At 36.7% G+C, this 13,768-nt stretch overlaps 1 protein-coding gene across 1 annotated transcript in view; it reads left to right on the top strand.

Moving 5' to 3' along the window:
• Window positions 1–13,768, top strand: part of LOC129253176 (uncharacterized) — a 54,433-nt gene that overhangs the window by 23,914 nt on the left and 16,751 nt on the right. The window contains exon 2 of the mRNA XM_054891449.1: window positions 5,122–5,450. Coding sequence (XP_054747424.1) covers window positions 5,262–5,450 — 189 coding nt within the window. The 5' untranslated portion in view covers window positions 5,122–5,261. The remainder of the gene's footprint in view (window positions 1–5,121; window positions 5,451–13,768) is intronic.

The raw sequence follows: 13,768 nt of genomic DNA, 5'->3' as shown, positions 1-13,768 counted from the left end.
TTCTTTGTGACGTCTTTTTCCTAAATTTTCGTCCTTTTTCCTTTCTTTTTTTATTTCCAATAATTTTAGTTCCTGCTTTTTTAGCTTGTAAATTTTTTTAGAATATCTGGTCATATTTGCAATTTCATTTTCTATAGCTTTTGGAATTATTAAATAGATTATATACATAAGATTAAAGTGTACTTACATCCTTTCTATTTTTCAATGCGAACAGAATGAGCAGTAGCCAAATTTTGGCAGTAACGGCGAAGTGAATGTAATTTTTTCGCCAACGGCAATGCAAAAAATTCATTTTCGACACTCGTTCGCCATTTCGTGGCGAATTCTCTGGCGATTCGCATCTCACAATTCGAGACTGCTAAATTCGCCTATATTTTCATTCATATACATTAGTACTATGGTGGCGTCTTCCCCAAACATTTTTCAATTTTGATAAGTTTAACGTCAGGCTCCATTCCAATAGGAAACAAACGAACAAAACAACAAAAATATATATATGGGCTAATAGCTTGCTAAAAAGTGTTAATGGTGGTATTTAGAGTCGTGTAAGGCAGAAAAATAAAGTGCTTTGTTCGACGATTCAGGTTTTTCGAGAAGAATTAGTTTGCTTCGTCATCTTATATCCATAAGGTTAGCAAACAGCGAAAATATGACGAATTATGTGACACAAATAGTGGAAATGTCTCAACGTTTAAGAGGAACAGGATTCGTCATAAGTGACGAATGGATCGGTTCTTTGTTGCTAGCTGGTTTACCTGAGCGTTTTATGCCTATGGTTTTGGCCATAGAACATTCACGCATTCAAATAACTACCGACACCATCAAAAAAAAAATTACTTGATATGGAATCAGTTGATGTGAGTGAAACAGAGCGCAATTCCCATTTGTCGCTAAAGGCTGGCAGATGAAATGAAAAAATAGCAACACTGGTAAAAATGGCGAATTCAATGAACTGATTTTTACATTGATTCAGGTGCGAGTGCGCACATGACCGCGAATGAAAATTGGTTGATAACTCGCCAGTATTCATCTTCATTTCCTGAAATTATAATTGCAAATAAGATGAAGGTGCCTGTTTTATGTTCCGGTGACGTAAAAATTATAACAAGTTACGATTTTGACGTAACAGTAAAGAATGTGTTGTGTGTGCCAAGTCTCACAACAAATCTGTTATCAGTCAGTGATTTGATAAAAAATGGAAACAGTGTCGTCTTTGAAACGAATAATTAAAAACAATAAAGGTGAATTGGTTGCTGAAGCGAACTTAACTAATGGTGTTTTCAAATTGAATCTACAAACACAGAATTGTTTTTTATCATCGTCATCTACCATAGTGAACGGGGAAACGTGGCATAAATAGCAATGATATGAACAAAAAGAAGCGTTGCGGATTAGTGAGATGTGTTGTGAAGGCAAACAGTCAAGATTACCATTCAGTACTGGATCCCGAGCGACAGATGTACTAGAAATTGTTCATCCTGATATTTGTGGGCCGATGGAGACTAAGTCGATTGGCGGTGCAAGATATTTTCTATTATTAATTGATGGCTATACCAGAATGACCTTCATTTATTTTCTGAAAACAAAAAATTAAGTATTAAACTATTTCAGAGAGTTTAAGTCCATGGTGGAGAATTTTCATACTAAAAAGATGAAAATCTTGAGAACGGATAATGGTTGGGAGTATTGCAGTAATCATTTTGAGAATTATTTGAAATCAGAAGGCATCATACATCAAAAAACAAATCCTTACACGCCCGAACAGAATGGGCTAGTTGAGAGATCAAATAGAATCATTGTAGAGAGAGCAAGATGTCTTCTCTTCCATGCTGGTTTGGACAAAACATTTTGGACAGAAGCTGCGAACACAGCTGTCTATTTAAAAAACCGGTCAGTAGCCTCAGGCATTGAAAAGACTCCATATGAAGCGTGGCCTGGAATTAAACAAACTTAGAACATATTCGTATGTTTAGAAGCACTGTGATGGCTCACATAGTTGGTTTCAGTGAGAATATAAAAGGGTATAGAATTTATGATCCAATAAAAAGGCAGATTACAACCAGTAGAGATGTTGTGATTAAGGAAAAACCAAAGAAAGAGGGAACAGTTACAATTTCTATAGATAGCACAGATTCAGTGGGGGATTCAATGGTTGAATCTGTGGTGAAATTAGATTATCGCAGTGACTTGGAATTCCTGGATGCAGAGAGTGTAGAATATAATAATGACTTGCAAGAAGTCAATAATACACCCGAAAAAACAAATGATTCACAATCCAATAATACACCACAAGCCCTTCAAGAAATAAAAGAGAAAATACAGAGGAAAAAGCCTTCAAGGTACGGTGTTGCTAATATTTGTACTAGATCCACAGGAGAGGACGGGCCGACATATGAAGATGCTATCAGTGATCCAGAGAAGCAGCAGTGGCTGCAGGCGGTGGCAGAGGAGTTGGAGTCGTTCGAAGACACCCAAGTATAGGAGATTGCAAAAAGCAAAGGACTGTTGATCGCAGTAGCTGTGAAGCTGAGTATATGTCTTTGTCAGAGGCCATTTATTTAAGAAATTTAGAATATGAATTAACAGGTTGTTTCAACAAGATAATATTGTATAATGATAGCCAAAGTTCATTAAAACTGGCAAATAACCACCAATCTCATAAAAGATCAAAACATATTGATGTAAGGTATTATTTTATCAGAGATGTAATTAATAGCGGTCTAGTTGAAACTAAATATTTGCCAACTGCTAACATTGTCAGAAATAAAACACTATAAATTTATGCAAATTCTTGGTATTGTTCCATATTATTTTTTTATTTAATAGTATTTGTATTATTTGGAATTTTGATATATTGGGGGTGTTGAAAATATATATCAAAATGTAAATTCTAGAATGTACTTGTACAAATGTTTTTATCAAATCTTGCAACCATTGATGTACTTATCAAATCTGGAAATAAAATTTTGTTAATTATTTGTTGCAAATCGATCCACGTGTTTCATTTATAAAACAAACAAAAGGAGGAAATATTGCATGTTTGTGAAAACTCAGTGAATGGCTTGGTAATATTGTGATTTGTAAGATTTAAACTAAATAAACTAATGAGAACGAAGTTCCGCGTGTTAAATTGTGAAAGCACAAATTAATATAAAGCCTTCAAATGCAGTTTTCTTTGCGTTTTGATGTGGAAGACGCCGTTACAAGAAATTGTGTGTATGTGCATATAAATTATTGTGTTTGGCTACTTTATTGCTTTCGCCTCCTCTTCCTCTTCATCAACAAGTAATTTCCCTTCCTTTTGTTTATTATTCATGGGTTATGACGACACTGCGTATTCGGAAGGCATTACCTGGTATTCTATCAACTTAGTTTGAATACAATACAAATTTAATTTTTTAAGAACAGCTAAAACCCAACTTCATTCAAAAATACTTTGGTCAGGAGTATTGTTGCGGAAAGGAGTTCTATCCATCAATATGATGGCTAGCGCAGCCGGTTTTTTAATATTTCAATACCACTTTTGGAGAACGATTTATCTTTTGCCTCAAAATATGCCTCAGTTTCAGTGAGGATTTGGGGGCGATCTGAAGTTCAATTCACGTAATTTTGACATTGTTTTAATTGACTTGTGACACGGTGCGTTTCCTTGGTGAAACGGAATTTAGTTCTTGCCATATGCAGACGTTTTTTTTGCAATTTCGGCCGTCAGTAATGCTATATAATATTCACTCTTGATAATATTTCCCTTCTCAAGATAGTCGATGAATATTACACCACATACTATATCCCAAAATACAGAGGCCATAACCTTTCCAGCCGACTGTTGTGTTTTAGGGCGGGTTGGACGAGACTCACCAGTTGCCGTCCACTCAGATAACGATCGTTTTGATTCCAGAGTGAAGTGATGGATCCATGGGAAACCCATTGCCATATATCGATGCAAAAATTTCGGTTTGCTATGTTTAAACATGGCCAAACACTGCTCAGAATCATCAACACGTTCTTGTTTTTGGTGACCAGTGAGCATACGTGGCACACACTTTGAACAGAGTTTTATCATAGTCAAATACTGATGAAATATAAAGCCAGCACGTTCTTTTGATATCCTTACGATGTCAGCTAATTCACTGCAGCAAAATATTTGAAAAAGTCGACAACGTTCATAAATAAATGGATGGAATTGCATGCCAAAGTTAAAAACGGTGACGTCTTCCAAGAGCGAGGCTCAAAAAATGACTCTCTAAAATAAGATCGGAAGATCATTGACTTGTTTGCGACATAGTCGAGCTTAATGTTGCGTCAAGCTGAAGCTGTGTTAAGGAAAAGTAGTGTTAATGTATCCAAAGACACGATTCAAAAACGTTTACGGGTACAAGACTCCAAATTCGGAAACACATTGAAAAATCCATTGCTCTCATTATCACACATTGAAAAAATTATTGTGTAGCCTAAGACAAATCACAACGGAAGATCAAACGTAATATTCTCGAATGACTCTTTCCTTTGTGCGAATAGTTTCATACGTCAATCCTGGTGTAATTATGATATTGGACAACTTCAACGAATTGGTAAGCATCCAATAAAGATTCATATAAGGGGCTGCTTCTCTGAAAAAGTATATGGCTATTTATTTTGTTCTTATCGCTAATTTGAATGCCGTTTTGATGAATAAAATTTACCAGAACGCATTATAACTGTCAGCTGAGGAGATGTTTTGAAGAACTAACCTTAAATTTTACAAGAAGACAACTATTCCACATCGAAGCTTAAGGTAAGTAGTATAGAGCAGCAAAATGGGATGGGAATTTTACTTACCATGCAGCGTGCTTAACAGTCGATTTATTCTAATATTCAAGACAGGATTGACGCCATATTATTGTCAAAAATTGGACTAATCGAGTGGACCATGGACAGATGCCGGATATCATATTCAAAAACAAAAATGTGATGAAATTTTCTACCAGATTATAATTATACAAAGGGGCGAAATTTTACTAGAAATAAACTTAGAATCAAAAATTGTCAACCCTTTTAAAACATAATTTCGAATAACATAAAAAGGTTTTTGGAAACATAGTTAATATTTTATATTATTATCTCAACTATTTTTATTTTCAGCACTGCAGCATTTCACACAAAAACCTTAGAAATAATGTTCATTTCACTCCATGTCCGCAAATTCATCTACAGTTCGCAAGAAGTAACAGTACTGTGTGGCCTATTCTAACTTAAGCGGATTTCTTTGTATACTGATACTGATGTGGAAAATGTTTGAAGACACGATCTACTGTAGTGAGTGCACCAACTTTCTAGAACCGCCACCTAAATTCGAGATTCCTGCTCCTCCGCGGCCGCCATACATAGGAACTCCGAGCAACTGCAAAGAAAAAGTGATGTCACTGAAGATACAGAAAGCATGGAACCATGATAAGTGCGAAGCAATACCGGTAAGTAACACTGTTATATAATTCGAGTTTTGTACTGTTAATAAACCGTTAATGTTATTATAATTTCGATAAAAGTTTAAAGGTTATACTTTTTGTTTTAAATGTATAATCTATATGTATAAAAATTAAGCCGAAAAAAAGTGTGCATTTGTCCGGGGTATCTCAGCAACGCCTGTAAGGAAAACAATGAAAGTTTCGCACATTGTTGGTGTTGCTTTGGCAAAGGTTTCTGTGAAGTTTGGTTGAAATCCGATAACGCGTGTGTGTGCGGTGCGTCGGTTAAGTGAGTGTGTTTTTGCTATTTGTCGCACGTATTTTTTGTACCGCACATAGCATTCATTAGAATTGAATACATTTGTGTCGTGTGTGTCTGGGCCGATTATTATGAAATTTTGTATATGCAGTGAGCCAAAAAAGTTTAAGTACACCTGAAATTTTAGAAAATTATCAATAAAAACTCCATCATACAATCTAAAAATAAAATTTATTCTTCGAAATAGATATATTTAAAGGTTAACGAACACAAAATAAGCTTTTTCATGAGGTACGAACTTAAAACATAGAAATAGCTATACAAAAATGAAAAAATTCCTGAGCGCACATCAAATAAGTTTTCGTACACTTAACCGAAAATATTAAAAACATTTGAAAATTCTTGTAGGTTAAGTGTTATTAGTATTTCGTTGGCCCTCCCCCGGCATCGATAACTGCTTGTAAACGCCGCCGCATGCTCTTCACTAAGTTTCCGGTATCATTTTGGGTTATTTTCATCCACTCAGTCGATAAAGCCTTCTTTAGGGATTCCTTCGAAGTAATTGTGTGTTTACGTATTCGTTTTTCGAGCAGATCCCATATGTGCTCGATAGGATTTAGATCCGGGGACTGCGGAGGTGTATGTAGTTGCTTGCAGTTATATAGAAGCCACTCTCTGACCAAATATGACGTGTGTTTCGGGTCATTGTCTTGTTGAAACAAGAAGCCATTTTTTTCAAACCCCAATTGTGTCGCACTTGTCTCAAGATTTTCTCTCAGGATTTTTAGGTAGAGGTGCTTATCCATTACATTGTCAACAAACACAAGTTTTCCAACACCAGCTTCTGTCATACAGCCCCAAACCATAATGTTACCGCCACCGTGTTTCACTGTGGGTACCAAATTTTTCACTTTCATCTGCTCATTTGGTTTTCTCCAAACTTTTACGGCTCCATCTGGACCAAACAAATTATATTTAGACTCATCACTAAAAATTACGTTGCTCCAAAATGATTCGGGCTTGTTCAAATAGTCTTTAGCGAAGGCAATCCTCTTTTTTTTATTTACTTTAGATATAAAAGGCTTTTTACGCGGTGTTCGACCATTGTACCCAGCCTTACGGAGTACATTTCGAACAGTTTGTAGGTGGACGCTTATTCCAACGCTTTGCTGCACCTCTTCCTGTATTTCCACAGCAGATTTTCTGGCATTAGACCTTATTGAATCTAATATTCGGCGCTCGTCTCTCTGTGAGAGTTTTTTTGGCCGGCCGGATCGCGGCTTTGGCCGAATATTTCCAGAGTTTATATAAGAATTAATTACTCCTTGCACGCTGGAATGTGATTTACCGATAATTTTGCCGATTTCACGCAAAGATTTTTTTTCTAAATATAATTTTATAATCACTTTACGCAAATCGACTGATATTTCATACCCGCGACCCATCATATACGTTAACTGTCACCATAAACACAAAACTATTAATAGTTATACATACCATTTGCATCAAAATACTATCAACTTTGATCATTTGAGCGATAATAAGAAATAACGGAGAAAAACCGTAAGTTTTGGAAAAAGAAACAACGAAAAAATAACAACGTACGTAAACTTTTTTTGGCTGTTTTAGCTCTCTCTCTCTCCTTTACGACAATTATTCTTCAACTCACAACAGTGAGAGAGGTGAAAGGAGTGAAACTAAGTTAACAATATTCTCTTTTTACACTACATGCCAAAAGTTTATGTTTATATTTAAAAATAAAAATTATTTTAGTAAATTTTTGAACAAAACTTAAGTGTACTTAAACTTTTTTGACTCACTGTATATATATATTTTTCCACGGTGAAGGTTAGTATAATATGCTTATTGATTCCACTCGCCACCAGGTGGCGCTGCCGAAGGCCAAAACGAAGACCCGGGTAACCCTAGGATGTGTTTTTACATTGTGGTTATCAAATCAAAGCTACTGATGAGTGCTTTAAAACAGAGGATTTTTTAGATCTCTGAGTGACCAGGGTATCGAGATATAGCCGAAAAGGTGGACCAAGGTACCCTTGGATGTGTTTGTACAATATGGGTATCAGATGGAAGCTGTTGACGAAAGCTTGTAAGTGATGGAAGAGGAAAAGGAATAGCTACAGGAAGAGGAAGACCACTTATTATTAAAAATTAAAAAAAAAAAATTCTAAAAAAATTTTAAAATGTTACATATCCGCTTATTAGGTATATAAACGTTAATCTGAAGTCAGTTATAGTGAAAAATTCATTGTATCATTGCTGGCGTGATTGGTGATCGTTTCCTTAACTTTTTGTAGAAAGATTATGCTAATATGAGATATTACCTATATCATTCACTAGCAAACCCGGCCCCCTTCGCTGGGCACACTAAAATAGAATAGATATGGTTTAGAACAGAAAATATATGGTTTTCATATTATTTATTTCTTTATTCATTATTCAAGCGCTTTGGCATAAACAATATTTTTTTTTCTATTTGTTTTTGAGTAAATATAAAATATAAATTGAAAATCAGGAAAAAAGAAGATTGTTTTTAAATTTCAAATCAACGCAAATGAATAACTAAGAAACAATCGTCTTTTTTCCTGATCATCCATGAATTTTTCGTTTCAATTTATATGTTTTATTAAGCATTGGAGCTTTTTTAACCATTATCCATTTATATTTTTCAAAAAAAAAAAAAACGAAAAAAATTGTTTTTTCCACGAACACATAAGTTCATTTGAACATTCGGATTTCACATTAAATTCTCAAATTTCGTAAGAAATTATTCACTGTTCCAAAATCCACTCCAAAAAAATTCACAAACAATTTTTACATGTTGCACTTACGTTTTTTCCTTATGGCATCCAAATCAGAAAGAAATATTGACACATTGTAACTCACACTGTCAATTTGACAGTTCAGTTCCGCCCCAAGCGTTAAAAAAGTAAGCGACATTATGGTTGGTTCAAAAGAACGCTGTACCCGTTGCCAGTGCTCCGAATTACAACCAAACTTTACGAAACCCATTTTCAATACTTACTTAATAATGTGCATAAGTTTGGTTTAATTCGGTGCAAAGACACGGCGGGTCCACGTTTTGGCATATATTTCGAGACCCTAGTCATCAATAAGTATGAAAATTACCCCGTGTTAAAGCACTTATAAACAGCTTTCATTTGATACCCATATTGTACATACACAACCAAATGTTACCCGGGTCCACGTTTTGACCTATATCTCGAGACCCCAGTCACGTAGCGGCATGAAAAATACTCTGTACTAAGGCATTCACCAACAGCTTCAACTTGATATCCATATTGTATTATACATACACGTCCGAAGGTTACCCGGGTCCACGTTTTGACCTATATCTCGAGACCCTATCCACCAATAGGTATTCAAACTATACGGAAATCATCTTCAATACCTACTTAACAATGTGTGTAAGTTTGGTTTAATTTGGTTCAAAGACACGGCGGGTCCACGTTTTGGCATATATTTCGAGACTCTAGTCATCAATAGGTATGAAAATTACCCCGTATTAAAGCACTTATCAACAGCTTTCATTTGAGATCCATATTGTACAAACACATTCTACGGTCCACGTTTTGGTCTCTATCTCGAGACGCTAGTCACGGAGCGGATGGAAATACTCTGAACTAAAGCATTCACCAACAGCTTCCATTTGATACCCATATTGTACATACACATCCGAAGGTTACCCGGGTCCACGTTTTGACCTATATCTCGAGACCCTATCTACCAATAGGTATCCAAACTATACGGAAACCATCTTCAATACCTCCTTAGCAATGTGTGTAAGTTTGGTTTAATTCGGTGCAAAGACACGGCGGGTCCACGTTTTGGCATATATTTCCAGACCCTAGTCATCAATAGGTATGAAAACTACCCCGTATTAAAGCACTTATCAACAGCTTTCATTTGATACCCATATTGTACATACACAACCAAAGGTTACCCTGGTCCTTGTTTTGACCTATATCTCGAGACCCCAGTCACGGAGCGGCATGAAAAATACTCTGTACTAAAGCATTCACCAACAGCTTCAATTTGATATCCATATTGTACATACACATCCGAAGGTTACCCGGGTCCACGTTTTGACCTATATCTCGAGCCCTATCCACCAATACGTATCCAAACTATACGGAAACCATCTTCAATACCTTCTTAGCAATGTGTGTAAGTTTGGTTTAATTCGGTCAGACACGGCCGGTTAGCGAACACACACAAAAAGTTGACTTTATTTTATATATAAGATTTTTTTCAGTTTGTGTCCGAAAAATCCAAATATCTTACGGAACCCTATTTTTTTCAAAAATAAAATGTAATCCATGTTACTCTTGAATAATGTAGTTTTCGAATGATGAAAGAATTTTTAAAATCGGTCCAGTAGTTTTTGAGCCTATTCGTTACAAACAAACAAACAAACAAACAAACAAAGTTTTCCTCTTTATATAAGGTTGGCCAAAAAGTCTTGCGGTATTTCCGCAAGCTTGTCTTTGCAAGCGCGTAGTTCTAGTTGTATTCGTCGCATCGGTTCACGCTAGAGCTTTTTGGAAAGCTCTTTTCACGTGCTAACACGTGTTTGATTAATTGTTGTTTGCTTTTAGTCGTTCGTGAGTTATAGCGTCGCAAACATGGAGCAAAATAAAGAGAAAATACGGCATATTTTACAGTACTACTACGATAAAGGCAAAAATGCATCTCATGCTGCCAATAAAATTTGTGCAGTTTATGGACCCGATACAGTTTCCATTTCCACCGCACAACGATGGTTTCAACGTTTTCGTTCTGGTGCAGAGGTGATCGAAGATGCACCACAGTCCGGAAGGCCTGTCGTCGAAAATTGCGATAAAATCGCTGAATTGATCGAAAGAGACCGGCTTAGTAGCAGCCGTAGCATCGGCCAAGAGCTGGGCATGAGTCATCAAACCGTTATAAACCATTTGAAGAAGCTTGGATTCAAAAAGAAGCTCGATGTATGGGTGCCACACGACTTGACGCAAAAAAACATTTTGGCCCGTATGGATGCATGCGAATCGCTTCTGAATCGCAACAAAATCGACCCGTTTTTGAAGCGGATGGTGACTGGCGATGAAAAGTGGGTCACTTACGAATACGTGAAGCGCAAACGGTCGTGGTCGAAAAGCGGTGAAGCTGCCCAGACGGTGGCCAAGCCTGGATTTACGGCCAGGAAGGTTCTTCTGTGTGTTTGGTGGGATTGGCAGGGAATCATCCACTATGAGCTGCTCCCCTATGGCCAAACGCTCAATTCGGACCTGTACTGCCAACAACTGGACCGCTTGAATGCAGCACTCATGCAGAAGAGGCCATCTTTGATCAACAGAGGCCGAATTGTCTTCCATCAGGACAACGCCAGGCCACACACATCTTTGGTGACGCGCCAGAAGCTCCGGGAGCTCGGATGGGAGGTTCTTTTGCATCCACCGTATAGTCCGGATCTCGCACCAAGTGATTACCACTTATTTCTGTCCATGGCGAACGAGCTTTGTAGTCGGAAGTTGTCCACAAGAGAGTCCTGTGAAAATTGGCTCTCCGAGTTTTTTGACAATAGGGAAGCGAACTTCTATAAGAGGGGCATTATGAAGTTGGCATCTCGTTAGGAACTCGTCATCGAACAAAACGGTGCATATTTGACTTAAATCGCATTATTATAACCAATTTTACGAACAATTGAAAATTCAATAAAAATACCGCAAGACTTTTTTGACAACCTTATAATATTAGTATAGATATATGTATTTACGTACTACCTGTGTACTCACAAATATACGGTTGAAGCAAATATATGTCAGTTTTTTTAATTCGCCTGGAAAAGTTTATATAAATTTAAGAAGAGTAAATAGAACTTATTTTGTATCAGACTTCACGCAAAAAAGTCATTTGCACCTGAACACATAGCTGGGTTAAAGCGGGGGGGAATAGAACACTTCTCTTCTACTTCTCCGCTTTTTCGCACACGTAATTGTATGGGATGGCACATAAAAAGTCACTGGAAGCGCTTGATAGGACATTCCGAGATTTACGTAGTAAAAATGAAATGTTTGGTCGTACCTTAGTGCTGCTGGCAGGTGATTTTAGACAAACACTGTCTGTTATTCCTCGAGCAACTGTAGCAGATGAATTGGTTGCATGTTTGAAATCATAATATTTGTGGAGACATGTTCAAACACTCAAACTAACTACAAATGTACGTGTTCTTATGCAAAATGATCCATCAGCTGCTGAACTTTCACAGCAATTATTGGATATTGGTAATGGCAAAGTTCCTGTCGATAATTTAACTGGCTTAATAACTTTACAACCAAACTTTTGTCAAATAAGTCAAACGAAGGAACAGTTAATTCAAAGTATTTTCCCAAATTTGCCTCAAAATTACAAAAATCATGATTGGCTTAGTGAACGAGTCATCATGGCTGGCAAAAATAAAGATGTGAATGAAATGAATGCGGCTATTTTGGCTAACATACCAAGTCCAGAACAAACATATCGATCCGTTGACACTGTTACAAATCAAGATGATATTGTAAATTATCCCACTGAATTTTTGAATTCCTTTGATTTACCTGGATTACCGCCACACATGCTAAACTTGAAAATAGGAGCACCGATTATTATGTTGAGAAACATAAATCAACCACGACTATATAATGGCACTCGATTAACAGTTAAGAGATTCATGAATAACGTCATTGAAGCAACAATTTTGAATGGAAAATACTCTGGTGAAGACGTTTTAATACCGCGAATACCAATGATACCATCGGATATGCGGTTTGAATTCAAACGTCTTCAATTTGCTGTTCGCCTTGCATTCGCGATTACTATTAATAAGTCACAAGGCCAAACTTTATCAATTTGTGGTATTGATTTAGAATACCCATGTTTTTCTCATGGCCAACTTTATGTTTCAAGAGTTGGTAAGCCATTGGTATTGTTCATTTATTCAACAACGCATGGAAAAATGAAGAATATTGTATACCAAAGAGCATTACAATAAAAAAGTAATAAAGTAAATCACATCAAACGTTTTTTAATTGCTACTACTATTTAAAACTTCTTTCATTACTATTCATGCGCGAGAATTTTTATAAAATACACACAGTATTTTTCGGCTTAATTTAATTAATTAATCTAGATTTTTTTAAAGACGACCAGCGGAATGGGCGGGTTTTCGCTAGTGTATGTATATATTGTACAAGTAAATCAAAAAAAAAAAAATTTGTTTCAATAAATTGCATTTCCTTTTCTATTTGTGTGCAAGGGCAGGCTATAATGCCAAGCCAAACAATTAAATGTTATGGTGCCTGCACCTGAATATCTTGCTCTCTTACTGCCAACGATGCATGTAGACTGCCGCGGTACTCTTTATAACACAATCGGCGATTCCCACGATTTTTGACGGTTGATGTTGTTAGCTGCAAGCGCTTTCATTGGTATGCCCGCGTTACATGAGCTGTGGTTTTTATTTTGTAACTGTTGTTACTTGAGCCGCGTTTACAAATTTTGCTTCGGCTCTCGTTGTTGATTACTGCGGTATATTAACTTACATACATGGTAAAACTCGAAGAAATTATATACACTTGTACTATATGTGTGATGCATCTTGGACTCTTTTACTTGCTGCGAGGAAGAAGTTGATGTAGGTATAATGCCCAGTGAGATGGAGCGGAAGCTATTAGCGTTTTCCAGGTGTTTATTGGTTGATTCATTAAGTGGGCGGTCTGTGCTTGTGTCGAGGGGGGATTCGGTAGGGTGTTTCTCGCTAGCTGGTATTGCAAATTTAGTGAGCCTCTGGAGCCATATCTACCATACATCGATACGGTACCACTAGGTGAGATTCAGCATTTCCATTATCATGCGTCCTGGTGTAATGTCGTTCAGCTCGTTATATAGCCTTTCAGCTGGGTATCAGAGTCACTAGAAATATGATCTCGAACTTATAAACGAATTTCTTTTTGTTGTGCTGTGAATGTGTTTGTAGCGCAAGGCTTACAATTTCAGCGCCTATGAATGT

The sequence above is a fragment of the Anastrepha obliqua genome, chromosome 1, assembly GCF_027943255.1.
Source record: "Anastrepha obliqua isolate idAnaObli1 chromosome 1, idAnaObli1_1.0, whole genome shotgun sequence".
In the NCBI taxonomy this organism is placed as follows: Eukaryota; Metazoa; Arthropoda; class Insecta; order Diptera; family Tephritidae; genus Anastrepha; species Anastrepha obliqua.
This window is presented reverse-complemented; position numbering and strand designations above follow the sequence as displayed.